This window comes from Macaca mulatta, chromosome 10 (genome assembly GCF_049350105.2).
Source record: "Macaca mulatta isolate MMU2019108-1 chromosome 10, T2T-MMU8v2.0, whole genome shotgun sequence".
Taxonomy (NCBI): domain Eukaryota; kingdom Metazoa; phylum Chordata; class Mammalia; order Primates; family Cercopithecidae; genus Macaca; species Macaca mulatta.
The window spans coordinates 22,419,970-22,443,547 of NC_133415.1; the positions used below are offsets into that span (position 1 = coordinate 22,419,970).

Here is a 23,578-nt window from a genome sequence, read left to right on the forward strand (position 1 = left end):
GGTGACAGGCTGCCACTGGGGGACAGGCATGAAAGACTGCCCACTTCCTTCTCTTTGCACTTGCAGGAGGGGACTCTCCTCTCTAAGAAAGTAAAAGCCTTCGGCCGCTGGGAGAGGGGAAGCAAATCCTGTTACTCCCAGGGCCACTGAAAACGGGCAGAAGCAAAATCTGTTTGCCTCTGGGGGAGGGAGTAGACCTGATTTGACTAGAAAAGTCTATGCCAAACACCATTTCACAAACCCAAATTTCAGTCTCCTTGAAATTCTCCTTCCTGTCAAAGTAACCAGGTGAAGATCCACTGCTTCTGGGGGAAGCGCAGAAGCAAAAGCCATTGGTCCCTGGTTGCCTTGAGCCCTCTTAAGCCCAGGATCCTGCAGCCAATGCAAAGCAGAGCTCTACTACTCCTGGAGGGAAGGCAAGAAATTATCTTTCCCAAGATCCACCACAGACGCAAGCAGTGTTTGACTGCCAGGGAGAGAAGAAGGGTGTGGGAATGCTGAAAAGACCTCAGGCCGGTGGCCTTTTCACATCCTGTCTAAGACTGAGGACAGGGCAGGAGAACCAAGAACCACTCCCATGACCTCATCATGAGTAGAGCCAGGTAACAAGCAGCCATAGCCTACCACTGAGGGAGGGAAAGAGGATGGAAAAAGAGCCCGTCTGCAGCACAGGCATGTAGGAACTCCTCAAAGCTGAGGATGGAACAGGACTACTGAGGAAAACTCATGGGTACCCTAGGCTCCACACTAAGCACAAGCTGATAGCAACCCATTGCTGGAGGAGTTTAAAGCCTGATGTGCATTGAGGGTAGTGAGAGAAACAACCCAGTTCAACTTCTGACAGACTGGCTCAGTCCCTACACTATGCAGATCTGCCCAGGTGTAAACACTATCTCAGCCTCTTCTATACATAGTGTATGGCATTCAATAAAAAATTACAATCCACATATAAAAGCAAGGGTGGCAGGGGGGAAAGACATGGTTAAGAGATAAAACAATCTACAGAACTAGACTCAGTGATGACCCAGATGCTAGAACTATCAGACAGAGACTACATGATGAATACAGTAAATAATCTACTGGAAGTGAGGCATGGTGACTTATGCCTGTAATCCCAACACTATGAGAGGCCAAGGGAGGAGGATCTCTCGAGGCTAGGAGTTCAAAACCAGCCTGAGGAACACAGTGAGACCCCATCTCTACAAAAATTTTAAAATTAGCCAGGCATGGTGGTGTGTGCCTGTAGTCCCAGCTACTCAGGATTCTGAAGCAGAAGGACCACTTGAGCCCAGGAGGTCAAGACTGCAGAGAGCTATGATTGCACCATTGCACTCCAGCCTGGGTGGCAGAGTGAGACCTTGTCTCTTAAAAAAAATAAAAATAAAAATAAAACTACTGGAAATAAAACAATATCAGAGATGAATTTTTTAAAATTATAGAATGCGTCATGAATTTGCATGTCATCCTTGCACAGGGGCCATGCTAATCTACTCTGTTTTTTTCCAATTTTAGTATATATGCTGCTGAGGCAAGCACTGAAGAATTCCTTTGATAGGCTTATCAGGAGACTAGACACAGCTGAAGAAAGAATCAATAAACTTGAAGACAGGTCAATAGAAATTATCCCCAAATGAAACAAAGGGGAAAACAAAGAGAACAGAGCACCCAACAGCTGTAGGACAATATCAAATGGTCTAACATATGTGTAACTGGAATGCCAAAAGAATAAAAAAAGAATATAGAAGAAATGTTTGAAGAGATAATGGTGAAAAATGTTCCAAAATCAATAAAAGGTGACAAACTACAGATCCAAGAATCTTAGCAAACCCAAGCAAACAAACAAAAAATTAAAAACAAAAACAAAAGCAAAACAAAAACCAAAACAAAAAAACAAACCAACACACAAAGAAGACACATCATAGTTAAATGTTGAAAACCAGTCTGGGTATGGCGGCTTATGCCTGTAATCCCAGCACTTTGGGAGGTCAAGGTAGGAGGATTGCTTGAGCCCAGGAGTTCAAGACCAGTCTGGGTAACATAGTGAGACCCTGTCTCTACACAAAATTAAAAACTTAGCTGGATATGGTGGCACATGCCCATAGTCCCAGCTACTCAGGAGGCTAAGGCAGGATTGCTTAAGCCCAGGGGGTCGAGGCTACAGTGGGCCATGACTGCACTACTGCACTCTAGCCTGGGTGACACAGTAAGACCCTGTCTCAAAAAAAAAAAAAAAAAAAAAAAAGTTGAAAACCAAAAAGATAAAATCTTGAAGGCAGGCAAGGAAGAGGAAAAGATTACATACAGGGGAATAAAGATAGAGCATACACCTCTAGAAACCATACAAGTCACAAGAATATGGAGCAATATCTTTGAAGTACTGAAAGAAAAAAGCTGTCAGCACAGAAATCAATACCCAGCAAAAATTACTCTCAAAAATGAAGGTGAAATAAAGCTTTTTCAAACAAAAGCAGAAAGAAGCCATTGACAGTCAACCTGTACTAGAGAAAATGCTAAAGGAATTTCTTTAGGGGAAAGGAATATACCAGATGGCAAATAAGAATATGAAAAGATGTTCAATATGATTGGTAATTAGAGAAATGCAAATTAAAACCACAATGAGATACTACTACATACCTACTAGAGTGGATCACATTTAAAAATCAGATCATACAAAAGTATCTGTAGGTGGAGAGAATGTGGAGCAAATGAAAATCTCACATATTGTTGGTCAGAATGCAAAATGGCACATCCACTTTGGAAAATAGTTGGCAGTGACTCATAATGCTAAATATGCAATTAGCACATGACCCAGCAATCCCACTCCTAGGTAGGTACCCAAGAGAAATGGCAACGTATGTCCACATAAGCACCTGTACTTGGATGTTTACAACAGCTTTATCATAGACAGACCAATGTTTGTCAATTGGTGAATGGATGAACAGACTGCAATACATCCGTACAAAGGAATGCTTCTTAGCAATAAAAAGGAAAAAATTACTGATACAGGCAACAACATAGGTGAATGATAAAGCATTATTCTAAGTGAAAGAAGCCAGACACAAATGGTTAAGTACTGTGATTCCATTTATATAATATTCTGCAAAACACAAACTATATATATATACATACTATATATATATATAACTATATACTTGCCCAGGATAGACCCGGGCAAGCTCTCCATGGCAGTGGGCCGGTGTCCTCCTGCCATCTGTGATTCTCTTCAACCTTCCTGCTCCTCTTCGATACTAGCTGAGTCCATTTCTTTGGGAAGAAGCCTCAGGCACTAGCCAGGACAGGCAGCTCCCTGAACCCCAGCTGAGTGCTCCACTTCTAGATAGGAATGATAATGGGTGTGTCTCAGGAAACAAACCTCAACCAAATGGGTCCCAGCCATGAATCAGATTCTACTCAGGATGGAAACATTCCACTCTTTCTTGGCACCCAAGAAAGAAGGCTGGTACCATATTTCATCAACTCTAAGGGAAACACTTTAATCTTTTAAACTGGGATGTATCTTTTAGTCAATGCATGTCACTGTTAAATTAGAAATTTTTTTTTCCCTTAATGGTGTATAAAATAATATTGCACCTCAGAATTGAGGCCTCTTACAGTCTATGAAATACAATTGCTAACACAGTCCCGGGAACCAGATTATACCCATCCTTAGACCCTCAATCACTTTCACAATTAATCTCTTCCCTTCTCACTAAAATAAAGGTTCCATGAAGGCAGGATCTTTATCTGTGGGACCTTGGGCAAATTACTGAACTTTTATGAGCCTCAGTTTTCTCATCTGTAAAATAAGCATAACAGTACCTGCTTCACAGTACTGTGAGAATTAAGGGAAGCAACGCATGTAAAGTGAATAGCACAGGGCCCTGTCAATGATAAGTGTTCAACTAATGCTACAAAATGAGGTCCAATCCAGATGACTGACCCCTCCCTTCAGGGCCTAGAAGCCAAGAGAGTCCCAAGAGGCTAGCCCGGGTCATTCCTATAACCCTCTGTTGACTCTGGCTTACGTGTTCTTCTATTTGGTTCTGTTAATTCAATAAATTATAATCCCAGGGGTAGCAGAGGTTCTGAAGCCCCCATCAGTGTTGTGTTTACACACAGTACACAGCTCACCTCAGTGACCTCTGCAAGTCCATGAGAGCTTGCTGAAAAATCAGCCAGAGAGTCTGTGACAAATTACTTGATGTGGCAATGATGACTGAGCAGACAGCTTCTTCCAGCTGCCCCTCACCCTCCACCCCCACTAGCCCCGTTGTCTCTCTCCCGAAGAGCAAACACAGCCTGAGCGCTTCTACTGCAGAGGAGCCTGGGTGCTCCTCTAACCAGCAGAGGACAGGAAGACCTCGCTGACACTGACTGAGACCCACATGTGAGCCACGCTGGTAGCGGGGCCTCACGTTCTGGGAGACAGACTGTAATCTGGTCATTTCTCACCATCTAACTTCTCCAATATCTTTAGGAAGACATCGTCTCCCTCCCAAATCATGGGACAGTCTGTAGTTACCATTTCCAAAGTGCTCAGCCTTATTCAATGAGTCATAAGGATTTCCATGAGGTGGTACTTGAGCTGTTTGAACTATTTTACTCTCTACTAGATGGACCTGTTTTTTTTTTTTTTTTTTTTTTGAGATGGAGTGTCACTCTGTCGTCTGGGCTGGAGTACAGTGGTGTGATCTTAGCTCAGATCTCGGCTCACTGCAACCTCTGCCTCCCAGGCGATTCTCCTGCCTCAGCCTCCAGTGTAGCTGGAATTACAGGCGTGCGTCCCCGCGCCAGCCTCTAGATGCACCTTTAGAGATTATTTATACAGTGCTGCATTTTGTACCTTTCTCAGCAGAGCAATGGGGTGTGAGTTATAGAACCGGCTGCTGTCAGGGGTCCTGTAGACCACACGCATCTGGGCCTCTGGAGGATGGCGTGAGCAGCCTCTCAGAACGCCAACTTTCTTAGTCCTTAAGCAAATGCAAGCCAGAAAGGGCAGTTTATGGAGAGCTGCACAAGGGGCCAATGTGGTAATAATCAGAACTGGGTATACTTTGTTCAATAACTTTAAAGCATAAAACTGCATCCATTATTATGATCTGTTTTACTATTGTTAATAAAAGGGATTCTAGCTGCTGAAAATAGAAATATTTCAAATGTGGCAAACCAGGGTTTGAATCCTGGCTCCGGCACTTACTAGCATAGACAAATCACTTCATCTTGATCCACAGTTTTCTTATCAACAGGGTTGCTACAAGGATTAAATAACATAAAATACACAAAAGCACTTGGCATCAAGTCTAGCACATGACAAACACTCGATAAAGAGCAATAACTGTTGTTATAATTAATTCACTTCAGTGCACCTTTATGTGAGGGTCAGTACGCTTTCCTAGTAGTACCAAGGATGCTACTTGGTGTGCACTTTACAGACGATTTCCACAGTGCTGTATTTAACATTTAATCCAGATTATTTCTATTTGACACCTCCAGTAAAGCCTCTATACTAAAGAAAACATACTTTTATCTACCCCACAGCAGATGCCCAATAAAAATGTGCTAAATGAAAGATTATCTTATAAAAACTATATTCTATTTTTTCTTGATCTAAAATCCACCATTTTAACCATTTTAAAGTACAGATGTTCCTTGACTTATAATGGGGCTATGTCCTGATAAATCCATTGTAATTGAAAATATCAAAGTCAAAAATGCATTTAACACTCTAATAAACCTACTGTAGAGTTGAAAAATCATAAGTTGACTCTCCTAAGTTAAGGACTATCTATATATGAATCAGTGGTATTTAGTATATCCACAATGTTATACAATCATCATCCCTATCTAATTCCAGAACATTTTATCACTCTAAAAAGAAAATCCGTACCTATTAAGCAGTCACTCCATATTCTTCCCTTTCCCCCAGGCCTTGGCAACCAGGAATCTGGCTTTTGTTTGTGTGGATTTGCCTATTCTGGACATTTCATATAAATGAGATCATAAAATATATAGCCCTTTGCATCTGGTTCTTTCATTTAGGATAATGGTTTCAAGGTTCATCCATGTTGTAGGATGCCTCAGTACTTTATTTATTTTTAATGGTTGAAAAATATTCCATCATATGGATATCCACTTGGTTTATCCATTCATCAGCTGATGGACATTTGGTTTGCTGCCACTTTTTGGCTATTATGAATAATGTTGCTAGGAACATTGGTATGTACGTTTTTTGTGGAAACGTGTTTTCAGTTCTCTCAGGTATATACCTAAGAGTGGAACTGCTGGGTCATACAGTTACTCTCTGTTTCATGTTTTGAGGAAATACCAGACTGTTTACTTTTTTTTTTCTTTTGAGACGGAGTCTCACTCTGTCGCCAGGCTGAAGTGCAGTGGCATGATCTCAGCTCACTGCAACCTCCATCTCCTGGGTTCAAGCAATTCTCATGCCTCAGCCTCCCATGTAGCTGGGATTACAGGCACGTGCCACCACAACCAGCTAATTTTTGTATTTTTAGTAGCGACGGGGTTTCACCATGTTGGCCAGGCTGGCCAGACTGTTTTCCAAAGCAGCTGCACCATTTTACATTCCCACCAGCAATGTATGAGGGTTCCAGTTTCTCCATATATCTGCAAACACTCATTTCCTTTTTTTTTTTTTTTTTTTTTTTTGAGACGGAGTCTCGCTGTGTCTCCCAGGCTGGAGTGCAGTGGCGTGATCTCGGCTCACTGCAAGCTCCGCCTCCCGGGTTCACGCCATTCTCCCGCCTCAGCCTCCCAAGTAGCTGAGACTACAGGCGCCCGCCACCACGCCCGGCTAGTTTTTTTGTATTTTTAGTAGAGACGGGGTTTCACCATGTGAGCCAGGATAGTCTCGATCTCCTGACCTCGTGATCCACCCGCCTCGGCCTCCCAAAGTGCTGGGATTACAGGCTTGAGCCACCGCGCCCAGCCTCATTTTCCATTTTTAAACTGACATTACATTCTATTTAAAGTCAAAAAACAGGTAGTAAACCCTCACACTACTCCTCTTTCCTCTCTAGCACCTCTCTAGTGGCTTCCTGGCAGTGTGGATCCCAGCAAGTTATTTATCCTGTCCATGTCATATGGCTCTCTTCTGTGAAATGAGAGTAATCACAATAACCCCTACTTCAGAAGGGTGCCAAGAGGACCTAATATGATAATTTAGATAAAGCCTTCATGCATACTAGGTACTCAAGAAACATTTATTTCCTTTGTTTTTTCACTTAAGAGTATACCAGGCATTTTGCAAGTTCAGAAAACTTACTCTCCTGAGTTAGAGTGTTAAGGCAGAGAATCTTATAATACTGAACTCTAGAATAAAAGGTTAAATAGATGTGTAGTGCATAGTTATTTGCCAACTAAGCATTAGCAAGATTCCTTAATCATTAGCCAAAGTTCAGTCTTTAGCCAAAACAAAGGTATCAAACTAAGCATTGGTCCGGACATAACAGAATGTATAGGAATCAACTGGCAGTCTCCAATGAGCACACTTAGCTAAAAAAACCAATTGACTGCAAGTTCTGTTCACTAATCCTGTCTTCCCACCCCAAATACAAACACACTTCAGACAGTGTCTAAGCTATAACATGAAAAGGCTCAGTTATAAACCTTGGCTGGGTTTTATAGTCACCATATATAGTGGCTGAATTGTGTCCCCTAGAAAGATATGCTCAAGTCCTAACACCTGGTACCTGTGAATGTTATGTAACTGAGTTAAGATGAGGCTATATTAGATTAAGGTGGGCCATAAATTCAATGATTGGTTCCTTTTAAGGAGACACACAGAGACATGGACACACAGACACACATAGAGGGAAGAAGGCTATGTGAAGGAGAAGGCAGAGACTGGAGTGGTGCAGCCAACAAATGCCAAGGATTGCCCACAACCACCAGAAGTGAGGAGGGCTTCCCTGGAGACTTTGGAGAGAGCACAGCCCTGCTGACACCTCGATTTTGGACTTCTAGCCTCTGGAACTGTCGGAGAATGAATTTTGTTTTGCTTTGTTTTAAGCCACCCACTTGATGATAATTTGTTATGGCAGTCCTAGGAAACTAATAAACCATATGTCATTTTTGCTCAAAACTAGCCATGCTGCCTGGTTGAGATGCCAGGAGTGCACTTCCTCTAGCCTAAAGGCCAAAGACACCAGACACTGCAATATTTCTTGGTAATCTTGAGCCTTTTTTTTTTTTTTTTTTGTCTGTCTCCATTATCTTGAAATCTGGTGCTGCACTGTTGCTGTAACTCTCATAAAGTCTCACTGCTACTGAGAGGATGCTGGTGGATTACGATGAGGAATCAGTTGGCTCAGTGGTTAGGACATGATGTTGGTGGGGTCAAGGCCTTGGACCCACTCCCATTCTGAACACACTCTGCTCCTGGCCAGCATCTCACAAATGCGGCAGTTTAGAGAGGAGGTGGGGGTCAGGGCAAACCCAATGCTAGGCCTGAAAAAACAACTTAGAACTACGCTCTCTTCTCAGGTGTATCACAATAATATATAAATCCCAAATGCAAAAAAAAAAAAAAAAAGTCAAAAGGGTTTGGAAATTATATTAAAGCAAGAGGATAATAAAGCTGATACTGGATTATTATATTAGTGTCTATGTAAAATTGGAAAGGTTATCATTTCTAGGTTGTCTAAGCATCACACAACAGACCACGTTGCTTCAAACCATTTGGCATGACTGTAGCTAATCCCTTGTTAAATGTCTGTTCTCCCTTCCAGAGGGCAGGGGCTGAGTCTTCATGCACTGTGCTGTATTCCCAGGGTCTAGTCACAAGTATTGCCTATTGCCAAGTGAATGAATGAATATATAGAAGGGAGGAAGGGTGGGCAGGCTTGTTGCTCTGGTCTAAGGGTTCCTGTGGCTTGGGCAGTGATGGGCACAGGGCATACTCACTATCAAAGAGGATGATCCTGCCATCGCCACCACAGGGTTGGGTGTGATCCCCAAAGCAGACGCTGTTGCATTCGGTACTGGCTGCCTCGCCGTACTTCCAGTAATCAGGATTGTTTCCACAGAAGCAAGCATAGCCTGACTCCATCCCAGCAAACTGCCACAACAGAGAAGCAGCACACGGTAAGCATCATCAGGGATGTCAGATGGCCTGAAGGAGCCTGGTAGGGTGGGCTTCCAGCAAGCAATCAGGCTCATCTTCCCAGGGTCCCTTCCTCTGGGACCTCCCCCTTCTTCCACTCTCGAAACACTTAATTTCAAGCTGACCAATAGGTACGCAGCCACCAATGTGTTTCCCTGTCGGTGAGCATCACTTTTTAATGTTTGTGTTTCTGCTGCACTTAAGTAAGTTTTAAGGGGCAGAAAATCTCATAAACTTCAAACATGAGTAACAGCTAAACACTTTATTGACTGTTTACTGTGTGCCAAGTAGTGAGTGCTTTATAGCTAACCCTCAAAGCAAACACATTATAGGCCCCATTTTACAACTTTGTTTTTACATTACTATATAGTATTTTGGCATATAGTTCTGTAAATTTTAACACTTGTATAGATTTGTGCAACCACAGCCGGGCACAGTGGCTCACTCTTGTAATCCCAACGCTTTCAGAGACTGAGGCAGGTGGATCACTTGAGGTCAGGAGTTAGAGGCCAGTCTGGCCAACAAAGTGAAACCCCACCTCTACTAAAAACACAAAAATTAGCCAGGCGTGGTGGTGGGTGCCTATAATCCCAACTGCTTGGGAGGCTGAGGCAGGAGATTTGCTTGAACCCAGGAGGTGGATGTTGCAGTGAGCCGAGACTGCATCACTGCACTGCAGCCTGGGCAACACAATGAGACTGTCTTAAAGAAGAAAAAAAAAAAAAGATTTGTGCAACCACCAGTACAATCAGGATTCAGAACAGCTGCATTACCCCAGTAATTTTCTTCGCACTATTGCTTTATAGGTGCCCTACCCCAGAATCCCTGGCAACCACTGACCCATTTTCCATTACTATAGTTTTGTCTTTTCAAAAATGTCACATAAATAGAATCATACAGTATGTAATCTTTTTGAGACTGGCTTCTTTCAGTCAGCATAATGGCTTTGAGATCCATCCAAATTGGTGTTTGTATCAATAGTTTACTCCTTATTGCTGAGCAGAGTATCACAGCTTGTTTATCTGTTGGGCTGTTTCTAGTTATTCATAATTATGACTAGAACTGCTATAAGCATTTGTGTACTGGTTTTTATGTGAATATAAGTTTTAATTTCTCTAGGGTAGTAACTAGGAATAGAATTACTAGGTCATATGGTAGATGTATATTTAACTTTATTAAAAAGTGCCAAACTTTTCCAGAATGATTGTACCATTTTAGATCTGCACCAACAATATATGAAAGTCCTAGTTGCTCTGTATCCTTGTCAGCACTTGTTATTTTCAGTATATTTTATTTTAGCCATTTTAATAGGTATGTAGTGGTATCTCATTATAGTTTTAATTGGCATTACCTTAATGGCTAATGATGTTGACTATATCGTCTTCTTTATCTTTGTTTGTTTTCTATTGTTTTTGAGATGGAGTCTCACTCTGTCACCCAGGCTGGAGTACAGTGGTATGATGTTGGCTCACTGCAACCTCTGCATTCCAGGTGCAAGCAATTGTCCTGTCTCAGCTTCCCAAGTAACTGGAACTACAGGTGTGCTACCACGCCCAGCTAATTTTTGTACTTTTAGTAGAGACAGGGTTTTGCCATGTTGGCCAGGCTGGTCTCAAACTCCTGACCTCAAGTGATACTCCTGCCTTGGCCTCCCAAAGCGTTGGGATTACAGGCTTGAGTCACCATGCCCAGATGACTATCTTTTCAGGTGCTTATTTGTCATCTGTATATCTTCTTTGGCTTCTTTTCATGTGCTTATTTGCCATCTGTATATCTTCTGTTCAGGTCTTTTGCCCATTTTTAAATTGCTTTGTTTGTTTGTTTTTTAACTGTTGAGTTGTTTGGCTTTTTTTTTTTTTTTTTAATTTTACACATTATGGATACAAGTCCTTTGTCACATATGTGATTTGCAAATATTTTCTCCCAGGATATAGCTTGTCTTTTCATCCTCCTAAAAATATCTTTCACAGAGCAAGATCTTTAAATTGTTATGAAGTCCAAATTAAAATGTACCAATTTCTTCTCATCACGGGTCATGCTTTTGGTGTCTCATGTAAGAACTTTTTGCCTAAACTCAAGTCATGAAGATTTTCTCTTATATCTTCTTCTAGAAGTTTTATAGTTTTACATTTTACTGTTAGATTTGGGATCCATTTTGAGTTCAGTATGTAGTCTTGTGTTTAAGTTCTTTCAACTAGCCTACTGTTTAGGAAATTCATCCATGTTGTGTATAACAGTATGTCTTTTATTTATTCATTTATTTTTTTGAGACAGAGTCTCACTCTGTTGCCCAGGCTGGAGTGCAGTGGCGTGATCTCGGCTCACTACAGCAACCTCTGCCTCCTGTGTTCAAGTGATTCTCCTGCCTCAGCCTCCTGAGTAGCTGGAATTATAGGCATGCACCACCATGCCCGGCTAATTTTTGTATTTTTAGTAGAGACAGGGTTTCACCATGTTGGTCAGGTTGGTCTCGAACTCCTGACCTCGTGATCCACCCACCTCGGCTTCCCCAAGTGCTGAGATTACAGCCATGAGCCCCTGCAACTGGCCAGTATGTCTTAATATGTCTCTTCTTTTTATTGCTGAGTGGTATTCCACAGTATGTATGGATATACTGTGCTTTGTTTCTCCATTCATCAGTTAATGGACATTTAGACTATTTACAGTTTGGAGCTATTATGAATAATGCTGCTATAAACATTCATGTATAAGTCTTTGTGTGAACACAGGTTTTCATTTATCTTGGGTAACTATCCAGGTGTGATATTGCTGAGTTTTAAGGTGTGCATATTTAACTTTGAAAGAAAATTTAAGATCTTTCTTCAAAGAAGCTGTAGCATTTTACATTCTTGCTAGCAGTCTATGAGAGTTTCAGTTGCTCCACATCCTTATCAATTCTTCGTATTTTCAGTATTAACTTCAGACATCCTGAAGTTGTGTGCAGTGGTATCTCACTGTGGTTTTAATTTGTATTTCCCTGACAACTGGTGATGCTGAGCATCTTTTCATATGTTTATTGGTCATTTATGTATTTTGGGGGGATAAAATGTCTCTTCAAATTTTTTGCTAATTTTCAAAATCAAGTTGTCATATTATTGAGCTATAAGAGTTCTTTATATATTCTGTATACAAGTCCTTTATCAGATATATATTTAACAACTACTTTCTCCTAGTCTGTGGCCTGCCTTTCATATTCTTAACTCTATTTTTTGAAGATAATATTTTAATACTGATAACTTCAATTTACCATACTTTTTTAAATGATTAGTTTTTGTGTCCAATTTAGAAATCCTGTCTAACCCAATATTTTAGGATTTTCTGTTTATTTTTCTAGAAGTTTAGTTATTTTAGGTTTTTTAAAAACTGAAATGTAATTCACATAACATAACATTCACTGTTTCAGTGTATGTTTCAGTGGTGATTGATGTAGTCACTGTGTTGTGCAGTCACCGCCATCTAATTCCAAAACATTTATAACCCAGAAAAGAAACTCTGTGTTGATTAGCAGTTAGTACCAATTCCTCCCGCCTCCCACCCTCTGGCAACCACTAACCTACTTTCTATCTCTATGGATTTGCCTATTCTAGATGATTCATATAAGTGGAATCATATAATAGGTGGCCTTTTGTGTCTGGCTTATTTTACTTAGCACTTATTTTTAAGTGATCCGAGCAAAATGCATTTACATCTTTACATTTTTCTATAGTTACATAGCCACAGAGTCATCACCTTGAACCTCTGACTCCGACAAAAACTGATGCAAGTTTGTATGGTGAGTTTGTTGGACGTTTTACTGGTGCCAGTTAGAGGAGGTGGGTTTCCATGATCCTTGTAGCAGCCAAGGTTTCCAGGCACTAGAGAAAAAAGAAAAACAAAAGAATTTCACAACATCTGGCTGTGAAACACCAAGGAGGAAAAGCGATTTGTGCCAGGTACTTTCATCTCAGCCAGTATTTCCACTCCTGAGGTACAAATAAACAAGCAACCAGCTTTGAAAATGGAAGCTTTAGTGTCATCTGCTAAATATCATGTTTTTGTTTTATTTTGAAGAGTATGTGAGACCTAGGTCTACCTTTAACTAACCAAATATGTTTTTTAAAAAAACTGTTTAATATTGATAGGATTTAGTATTGAAGAAAACTAGGAAAATTTCCTAAAAACAGGAAGACTCCAATAATGTAAATTATGTTTCAGAGTTACCAGAGGGCAGGAAAAGCCCTCAGAAGCCCACTATCCTATACCTTCTATGTAAGCTCCTAATTCCTTCAAAAATTCTACAAGTGGGATTCCTCAAGGACTTTTGGTGAATATATTAGTTTCTTTTTTTTTTTTTTTTTTTTTTTTTTTTTTGAGACGGAGTCTCACTCTGTCACCCAGGCTGGAGTGCAGTGGCGTGATCTCGGCTCACTGCAAGCTCCGCCTCCTGGGTTCAAGCCATTCTTCTGTCTCAGCCTCCTGAGTAGCTGGGACTACAGGCGCCTGCCACCTCACCCGGCTAATTTTTTGTATTTTTTAGTAGAGACGGGGTTTCACCGTATTAGCCAGGGTGGTCTCGATCTCCTGACCTCGTGATCCACCCGCCTTGGCCTCCCAAAGTGCCAGGATTACAGGCGTGAGCCACCGCACCCGGCTATATTAGTTTCTTAATGCTGCTGGGACAAATTACCACAAACCTAGTGGCTTAAAATAACATAAATTTATTATCTTTTAGTTCTGGAGGTCAGGAGTACTAAGTGGGGCTTATGGATCTAAACTCAAGGTGTTAGCGGAGCCAAGTTCCTCCTAGAGGCTCAAGGGGAGAATCCATTCCTTGCCTTTTCAACCTCCTAGCAGCTGCCCATATGCCCTGGTTTGCAGCCACACCATTCCATCCTCTGTTTCTATCAGCACCTCTCCCTCCTCCCTCTGTTTCTGTTAGCACCTCCCCTTCCTCCGTTTCCGTCAGCACCTCTCCTTCTTCCCTCTGTTCCCATCATCACCTCTCCCTCCTCCCTCTGTGTTCTTCATCACCTCTCCTTCCTCGTTTCCATCACCTCTTCCTCCTCCCTCTGTTTCCATCATCACCTTTCCCTCCTCCCTCTGTTTCCATCATCACCTGTCCCTCCTCCCTGTTTCCTTCATCACCTCTCCCTCCTCCCTCTGTTTCCACCATCACCTCTCCCTCCTCCCTGTTTCCATCAGCACCTGTCCCTTCTCCCTCTGTTTCCTTCATCACCTCTCCCTCCTCCCTCTGTTTCCGTCAGCACCTATCCTTCCTCCCTCGTTTCCTTCATCCCCCTTCATCACCTCTCCTTCCTCCCTGTTTCCATCATCACCTGTCCCTCCTCCCTGTTTCCTTCATTACCTCTCCTTCCTCCCTGTTTCCATCATCACCTCTCCTTCCTCCCTGTTTCCATCAGCACCTCCCCTTCCTCTGTTTCCATCATCACCTCTCCTTCTTTCCTCTGTTTCCATCATCACCCCTCCTTCCTCCCTCTGTTTCCTTCATCACCTCTCCTTCCTCCCTGTTTCCATCATCACCCCTCCTTCCTCCCTCTGTTTCCTTCATCACCTCTCCTTCCTCCCTGTTTCCATCATCACCCCTCCTTCCTCCCTCTGTTTCCTTCATCACCTCTCCTTCCTCCCTGTTTCCATCATCACCCCTCCTTCCTCCTTCTGTTTCCATCATCACCTCTCCTTCCTCCCTGTTTCCATCATCACCACTCCTTCCTCCCTGTTTCCATCATCACCACTCCTTCCTCCGTTTCCTTCATCACCTCTCCTTCCTCCTACTGTTTCCATCATCACCCCTCCTTCCTCCTACTGTTTCCATCATCACCTCTCCTTCCTCCTACTGTTTCCATCATCACCTCTCCTTCCTCCTACTGTTTCCATCATCACCTCTCCCTCCTCCCTGTTTCCTTCATCACCTCTCCTTCCTCCCTCTATTTCCTTTATCACCTCTCCCTCCTCCCTCTATTTCCTCCATCACCTCTCCTCCCTCTGTTTCCTTCATCACCTCTCCTTCCTTCATCACCTCTCCTTCCTCCTTCTGTTTCCTTCTTCACCTCTCCCTCCTCAGTTTCCATCATCACCTCTCCCTCCTCCCTCTGTTTCCATCACCTCTCCTATCTCCCTGTTTCCATCAGCACTTCTCCTTCCTCCATTTCCATCATCACCTCTCCTTCTTTCCTCTGTTTCCATCATCACCTCTCCTTCCTCCCGGTTTCCTTCATCACCTCTCCTTTCTCCCTCTATTTCCTTCATCACCTCTCCCTCCTCCCTCTATTTCCTTCATCACCTCTCCTTCCTCCCTGTTTCCTTCATCACCTCTCCTTCCTTCCTCTGTTTCCATCATCACCTCTCCCTCCTCCGTCTGTTTCCTTCATTACTTCTTCTTCCTTCCTCCCCTATTTCCTTCATCACCTCTCCCTCTTCCCTCTGTTTCCTTCATCACCTCTCCTTTCTCCCTGTTTCCACCATCACCTCTCCTTCCTCCCTGTTTCCGTCAGCACCTCTCCTTCCTCCCTCTGTTTCCTTCATCACCTCTCCTTTCTCCCTGTTTCCTTCATCACCTCTCCTTCCTCCCTCTGTTTACATTGTCACATCGTCTTTTCTGACTCAGATCCTCCTGCCTAAGGACCCTGTGATTACATTGGTCCCACCTGGATAATCTATTACAAAATCTTTCATCATATCTGCAAAATTTCCTATGCCATCTAAGGTAACGTACTGACAGATTCTAGGGATTAGATCATGAATATCTTTGGAGGGCCATTCTTCAGCCCACCACACTGAGCATATTAGTGTTTCATAGCCACACATCAGATGGTTTGGTCTAGTAGAAAAAGCTATAGCTGAGAACAAGAAAGCTAGATATATGTACCAACTCTTGTAGACAGCTTACAAAGATGGACCTCAATGATTCTGCTATGCACTCAATGTTTGCATACCCCTGTGACACTTGGTCTCTGCCCCGGCACAGAGCAACTCTCTGGGAATTTTCTGGGTGACCAGAGCATCTTTTGTTCTAATGAGACAACTCTTGGTAGGTTTCTGGATAGCTTCAGGATGGGGGTTGGTCACAAGAACGACCAAGCCACGATTAGAAGCTTGGAACTTTCAGTCCCACAGCCCCACATCTGGAGGAGAGAGAGCCTAGACATTGAGTTAATAATCAATCATGCCTATGTAATGAAGCCATCATTAAAATTCCTAAAAGATGCCATTTGGAGAGCTTCTGGGTTGGTGAATACATATCTGTGCCAGGTATGGCAAACTCCACAAGAACAGAAGCTCCTGTGTACAGGATCCTTCCTGACCTCACCCTATGTATCTCTTCATCTGCAGTTCACCTATAGCCTTTTAGTTTTATTTTTTTAATTATTGAATTGAGATGGGGTCTCACTATGTTGCTCAGGCTGGTCTTGAGCTCCTAGGCTCAAGCGATCCTCCTGCCTCAGCCTCCCAAAGCGCTGGGATTACAGGTGTAAGCCACCATGCTTAGCCACGCCTATGTCCTTTATAATAAACTGGTAAGTGTAAGTGTTTCCCTGAGTTCTGGGAGCTGTTACAGCAAATTATCAAACCAAAGGAGAGGGTTGTGGGAACCCCCAATTTGTAGCCAAGTTGGGACCCACTCCTTGCAATTGGCATCTGAAGTGGGGGGCAGTCTTGTGGGACTGAGTTAGGTAGTGCCATAACTTAATTGTAGGACCCCCAGGTGGTGTCTGGAAACTTGGAGAATTGGCTGGTTTGAGTCAAATCCATACATCTGGTGTCAGAAAAGAAGTGTATGAATGTATGGGAAAAGGTTTTTTCCCCCTATTACTCCCTAAAATTAATATATTGAAGCCTGAGTTCCCAATATGAAGGTATTTGGAGGTGAAGCCTTTGGGAGGTAATTAGGTTTAGATGAGGTTATGACCGCTGAGTCCCCATGATGGAATCACTGCCCTTATATGAGGAAGAGACCAGAGCCCCCTCAGCAAACTAGGAAGAGAGGCCTCACCAGGCACTGAGTCGCCAGCACTTTGACCTTGGACTTCCTAGCCCCTTGAACTGTGAGAAATCAGTGTCTGTAGTTGAAGCCACCCACTCTATGGTCTTTTGTCACAGCAGCCCAAACTGCCTAAGACAGATCCCCACTTCCTGGTATTCATGTCCTTGGATAATCTCCTCCCGCTGAGTGTGAGCTGGACTGCTGACATGCTTTTGACAAGTAGAATGTGGCAAAGTTGATGGGGATGACACTTCTGGGATTAGGTTACAAAAGATTATGACTTCATCTTGCTTGCAGACTCTCTATTGTTTTCTCGCTTTGTATATTTCTATGAAGCAATATGCCATGTCAGAGGCTGTGTGGTAAGGAACTGAGGGTGGACTTCGGCCAACATCCAGCAAGAAAAAGAATTTCACCCAATGGTCTGCAAATAACTAAATCCTACCAACAACTGTGTGAGGTTGAAAGTGGATCTTTCCTCAGTTGACCTTCAGATGAGACTCCAGCTCTGGTAGACACCTGGATTGCAGCTTTGTGAGAGACCTTGAAGCAGGATCTTGCTAAGTCATACCCTGGATTTCCTGACCCACAGAATGCATGAGATAATGAATGTGTGTTGTTTAAGCCACCAAGTTTTAAGGTAATTTGTTATGCAGTAATAGATAATTAATATACCTTATAATACTATAATACTTATAATACTAAATATAGCTTTATTGAATAAAGAAATTAATTCATCATGGGTCATGGACAATGAATCTCTGTGGACCTTAGTTTTCCATCTATGAGACTGATTTATGAATCACTCCGCTATCAGCTGAAGTCCTTTCCCTTTCTCCATTTGTTCCCCATGGTTTATATAACTGAGGATACAACAAAACACAAATGAGGCCTGGTCTCAGAAGCACTTCTAGGTCAGCTGAGAGTTATGTATTATACAATTCCAAAGTGACAGCCATATAGACACTTAGATAGCATTTTTTTCCTTTATGTTTCAGACTGGAAAACAGTATGGTCCAGTTTAATAAGCTTTATATCCACATTAGTCTGTTGGGCATATAAAAATATATTCATGCATATGTGTGCATGTACACACAGACACACATATATTTTAATGTATTTCACCATCTAACCAGCTCATTTTAAGTTGGCAGGAAGTACCTCTCTTAACCCAAGGACTCACCCTTCCCCCTCTAAGCCAAGTGGTTACCTTTCTCCCTTGCGTCACACATGGTTCAAATATAACAAATGTGGCTCACCACACAAAAGTTAAAATGCATCGTTCGGAAACAAACTAAATCTCTATAGTAGCAAATGTAAACAGAAAAGCTCTATGCAGTAGGAGTCCAGTGGTGGGGGCGGGGGGCCTGGCTTGGAAATGTCTGGGTTTTAGGGTTTAAACAACTGCAGTGAGTCAAGCTTCTCTAGTCAAGAGCATATGATATAAACCGAGTTTGTTAAAGGGACCTTGCGCGTGGAAACCTGAGCCAGGCATTTAATGGTTCTTAATAAGAGCTACTTGATGATGATCATCTTGGTCATTTACTCTGATTTTTGTCTCATTTATTCCATTATGCTTACAAGTAAGCATGTTATTATGTATTAGTTTACAGAGAGCCTAAGGCATATAATCATAAATGTTAAGGTTAGACATAAACAAGGTCATGGCTTGCATTAACGCAGCTGGAACCTCTAAGCTTTATTAATTTGTTGAACAAATCCAGGTGGTTCATGTTTCAATAGGACAGTGAGGTCTTGAAACACACCATGAGGTAGATCACTGGGAATCAGACCACAGCCTGCTGCCCTTCTAACCCATTTGAACATCAGTGGCCTAAGGTATCAAACTTGCCCCCAAAGGCAATCACTTGCCAATTGTGACACTGTCAATTCTTCCTCCTACAATATCACATACATCTGCCCTTGCCTCTCTGCTCATGCTGCCACTTCCCCAGTTTGGATCACCATCTCCTTTCACTTAGACCACTGCATCAGACTCTTATTCTATCTCCATTTCTAGGCTTACCCTACTCTAATCTAGTTAGCAAACTGCAACAGAATAATCTTTGTAGTACATTCCAGACAGAAGTGCAAAGGCCTGAAGCAAGAAAGATTGTGGCCTTGGCAGGAACTACAAGAAGTGAGCGTGACTGGTGGCAGAGAAAGGGAAAAGCAGCAGCAGCTGGTGAGGTAAGTGGAGCCCTTCCCCAAACCCTCAGAGCTCTCTGGTTGCCCCCCAGGATAAAGTCCAAACTTTCTCACATGGTACACTGCTGCAGCTCCTGTGCTGCTCCCCCTTCCCCTCTATGCTGCTCCCTATTCCCCTCTCCCACCACCATGACCTCTCTACCCTTCAGCTCACATTCTATACAGAGGCCAAATTGTAGTGTATTTGCAAGTTTCCCAACTAGACTTTGCTCTCTGGCCTCTGGGTTTTTGCCATGCTATTCCCTGTGCTTAGAATATTCTTCCCTTCTTAAGATTTCAGCCTGAACATCATTTCCCCTGGGAAGCCCCATGGCCCTCCCATCCTCCCCACCCTATCCCCCACAAGAAAGAGGGTTACGTGTCCTTGCTGTGTAGTTCTACAGCAGTCTATGCTGAGTTTCATTCTGAACATCTGTTTTCTTGTCTCTCTACCTGATTAACTATGAACAACTTAAGGGCAGGACTGTATCTTCCACACACCCCAGTATTCCCAGGGCCTGGAGTGGTCCCAGTCACAAAGCAGGTGATCTAGGACTATATGCTGAATGAACAAGCACTTCCTGTGTCACCCACTGAAATCATGGAATGAGTGGATAACAGTACTTCTTTTTTTTTTTTTTCCCATAAGTTATTGGGGAACAGGTGGTGTTTGGTTACATGAGTAAGTTCTTCAGTGGTGATTTGTGAGATTTTGGTGCACCCATCACTTGAGCAGTATACATTGCACCCAATTTGTAGTCTTTTTTCCTCACCCCATTCCCACCTTTTCCCCCTGAGTCCTCAAAGTCCATTGTGTCATTCTTACACCTTTGCATATCCATAGCTTAGCTCACACTTATGAGTGAGAACATACAGTGTTTGGTTTTCTATTCCTGAGTTACTTCGCACTTGGAATAATAGTCTCCAATCCCATCCAGGTTGCTGCGAATGCCATTAGAGTGGATAAAGGGCAGAGTGAATGAACAAGGTACAGTGAAAGTGGAAAGCAGACTCAACCTGCGTGACACCATCCACTTAAAGCTGAGAACAGTTGGTTTTGACTCCTTTCTCCTCTCTGTCTTCTTTGGCTATGCAGGAACATCATTCTGGATAATTGAGTTTTCCAGAAAGCTTAACTTTAAAATTTAACATTTTATCTTAATCATTTTGGATGAAACCTTTCTAACATGTATTAGATCTTTCTTAAACAAATGTAACAAGTTTAGTCTACTTTAAATTTTTCTTGGTAACTTAAGGTCATCAAATATACTTCAAAACGGCCCCAGACTGGTGTGCTTTTTTATGTTCTAGTGTCTGACTTTAATAGTTAATTTGTCTCTTGGTTGCTGTCTCAGTCAACGCAGGCTACTAAACAAAATGCCATAGGCTGGTGGCTTAAACAATGGACATGGTTCTGGAGGCTGAGAAGTCTAAGGTCAAGGTACTGGCAGTTTCAGTTCCTGATGAGGGCCCTCTTCCTGGCTTTCAGACCAAAGCCTTCTTGCCGTGTCCTCACATGGCAGAGGGAGATGGAGCTCTGGTTTCTCTTCCTTTCCTTTCCTTTTTTTTTTTTTTTTTGACATGGAGTTTTGCTCTTGTTGCCCAGGCTGGAGTGCAATGGCGCAATCTTGGCTCACTGCAACCTCCACCCCCTGGGTTGAAGTGATTCTCTGGCCTCAGTCTTCCAAGTAGCTGGGATTACAGGTATCCGCCACCATGCCCAGCTAATTTTTTGTATTTTTAGTAGAGATGGGGTACACCATGTTGGCCAGGCTAGTCTCGAACTCCTTACCTCAGGTGATCCACCTGACTTGGCCTCCCAAAGAACTAGGATTACAGGCGTGAGCCACTGCACCCAGCCCTCTTCCTCTCCTTATAAGGACACTAATCCTATCATGGGAGTCCTACTCTCATGACCTCATCTAAACCTAATTATCTCCCCAAGGACCACATCTCCAAATATCATCACATTGCAGGGTCAGGGCTTCAACATAAGAATGGTGGGGGTAGGGAGGGGAGACAAACATTCAATCTAAAACAGTTGCTGTCAAGGCTGCTGCAACCTCAGAACATTAGAACTGAAAGGGGTCTTTGAGGGCATCTACTTATTACTGTCAATGCCTGCAGTCTTTGCTTAACCTCTTCTTAATTTGCTGCTTCTTAGGCTTAGAACAAAACTGTGGAGCTTATAAGAACTGTATGAAAAATAGAAGATGCAGCGTCTAAAAGAGGGAGGGCCATTATGCCCCTCACTTTCTGCCATCCACATTGTGGCTCAGGAGTAGGTTTTGCTTGCTCCCTTCCTAGGACTTGGCAATGTTCTGAAGGGCACTGGTGCCACCACCATGTGTCCAGGAGCAGGTGGTCTTTTACAGTGAGACAAACCCTAGGGTAAATTCTGGCCTCTCCATCACAGCCTTTCTCAGCTCAGTTCATCAACAGCGGAATGAGAATCAATACGGACCTCAAAGTGTTCTTGTGAGAAATAAAATGAGATAATGTAAATAAAGTAAATACCACAAGGCCTAGCAGAATAGAATGTGCTGAATAAATAGTGTTTATTATCATTATATACAATAAGACTTTCATCATTCACCACACAAACAAGAACAACTTGCTGAGTCATAGAAAAATAAAATAGGCTGATTTAAAAGACAAAAATCAAAGGCAGCCACCTCAGAAAATGGTTTGATTCCGGATATTAAAATATTAATCTCTTACATCTGTATAGCATACAGTGCATTTTCACATAAGTCAGCTCACAGGAAGCCCTAGCCCTTTCATCAGGGAGGCAGGACAGATGATATTCCTACAGCACAAAGAAGAAAACCAGTCTAGCAAGGTTAAAGGACTTGAATGGGGACACACAAGGCAGAACTGGAGAGTCGGGGTAAGCTCCAGGGTTGCAGACTCTCATTCCATGGGTGTTTTTTTTTGTTTTTTTCCATGTCTCTGACCCCTTTTCTTATAGGACCAGTCTGGGTAAGTAAGTGAAAATGACTCCCTGAGATTCAAGACTGAATTCTCAAACACATTAGTCCCTCAACACTCTGTGCCCCATGAGGGAAACCTCTGCGGTCCCAGTCAGCCTCTGAGGGGGCCACTGCCCTCTGACTTGTCCTGGAAAGTGTGGCTCGAAGTCTAGTCAGAGAAGACACGTCATGTTGCTTCAAAAGCATTACTACTCAACTGAGTGGATTCCTAGATCGTGTTCCACCCTTAGTGCTTCCCAGAAGCAGGGAGGAAAAGCCAATTTGAAAAAGGATATTTGTCTTCAAATTCCTTTTTCATTTCAAGCTTACTTTGAAGTCCTTGTGGCTTGGTCATGCATTTTTCCTCTTACCAAAGAGGCTTCATCACTTTCAATTTTAAAAAAATTATCTTCACATACAAATGGACCCCTTGTTTATCATAGCTGAGGTTTCAAAACTCGTGAAAATTAATTACAAACATTCAGATGTTGAAGATAAAAAATTTAGAGGAGTTAAAGAGAGATGGTCCTCCATTCGCATTAACCCAGGAACTATAGTTCTTTTACTATCATAAGAAACAACTGGGAAGCAATCAGACAGGCCCACTAAACATTGTTACATTTGAATATAACTGTGGCTTCATTGTGAAGGTGCTACATACCCCTCCATGGGGGCCTCCATGGCTGACAGCCATTCTTTGAGAACCACCTATTACCCACAGCACCTTCTCAGAGTCTCTGCTCCCATAACTGCTGCTGGTTGGGGACAAGACAAAGGGCTCCATCCTCTGGCCACAGCTGCCTCACTCTGGGGCCACCAGATTCTCTTTCTTAGGAAGCTGGAATTGGGATCCGCTCAGTGAATGCAGGCACTGAAATTGTAGGGATCTGTCAAGTAGGAGTTGAGGCAACCAAACTCAAGTTTGGGCCATGTGAGTGGATGAGTGAGCCAATTCTGCTGGTCCACGAAGAGGAAAAAGGATGGATAACAAGCTGAGAGGCAGACATGGGAGATGAAGTGGCCACTGAGAGAGACAGTGAAAGTGCCTGCTTTCTTTATAATTTCTTGGGACACAGAGGTTGGGTTCTGTGATACATCCCAATGGTCTTCGAATAGATTTCTTTTGCTCAAGTTAGCTTGAGTGAGTTCTAGTCCTGGTAACCAAATCATTCCTATCAAAGACAGAAGGCATACCCATCACAGCAAAGGCTGTTTGAATCCAAATCTTCAGCTGGTAATTCACCAAGAAGCAGCCCTGACTATTATTATGTTTTCTATTCCACTGCTCTGACCAGATCTGGGATATTTGCTTTA

At 42.8% G+C, this 23,578-nt stretch overlaps 1 protein-coding gene and 1 non-coding gene across 9 annotated transcripts in view; both read right to left on the reverse strand.

Annotated features, from left to right (window-relative positions):
• KREMEN1 (kringle containing transmembrane protein 1) overlaps window positions 1–23,578 on the reverse strand; it is a 110,657-nt gene that overhangs the window by 46,290 nt on the left and 40,789 nt on the right. For all 8 annotated transcript variants that reach the window (XM_077950211.1, XM_028827895.2, XM_028827894.2 and 5 more), the window contains exons 4-5: window positions 12,854–12,978; window positions 8,926–9,079 (exon numbers count right to left, since the gene is read on the reverse strand). In XM_077950211.1, the coding sequence (XP_077806337.1) occupies window positions 8,926–9,079; window positions 12,854–12,978 (279 nt within the window). The remainder of the gene's footprint in view (window positions 1–8,925; window positions 9,080–12,853; window positions 12,979–23,578) is intronic.
• LOC114670728 (U6 spliceosomal RNA) lies at window positions 1,430–1,536 on the reverse strand. The gene has a single exon (XR_003720418.1). It is a non-coding gene; the product is annotated as a U6 spliceosomal RNA (small nuclear RNA).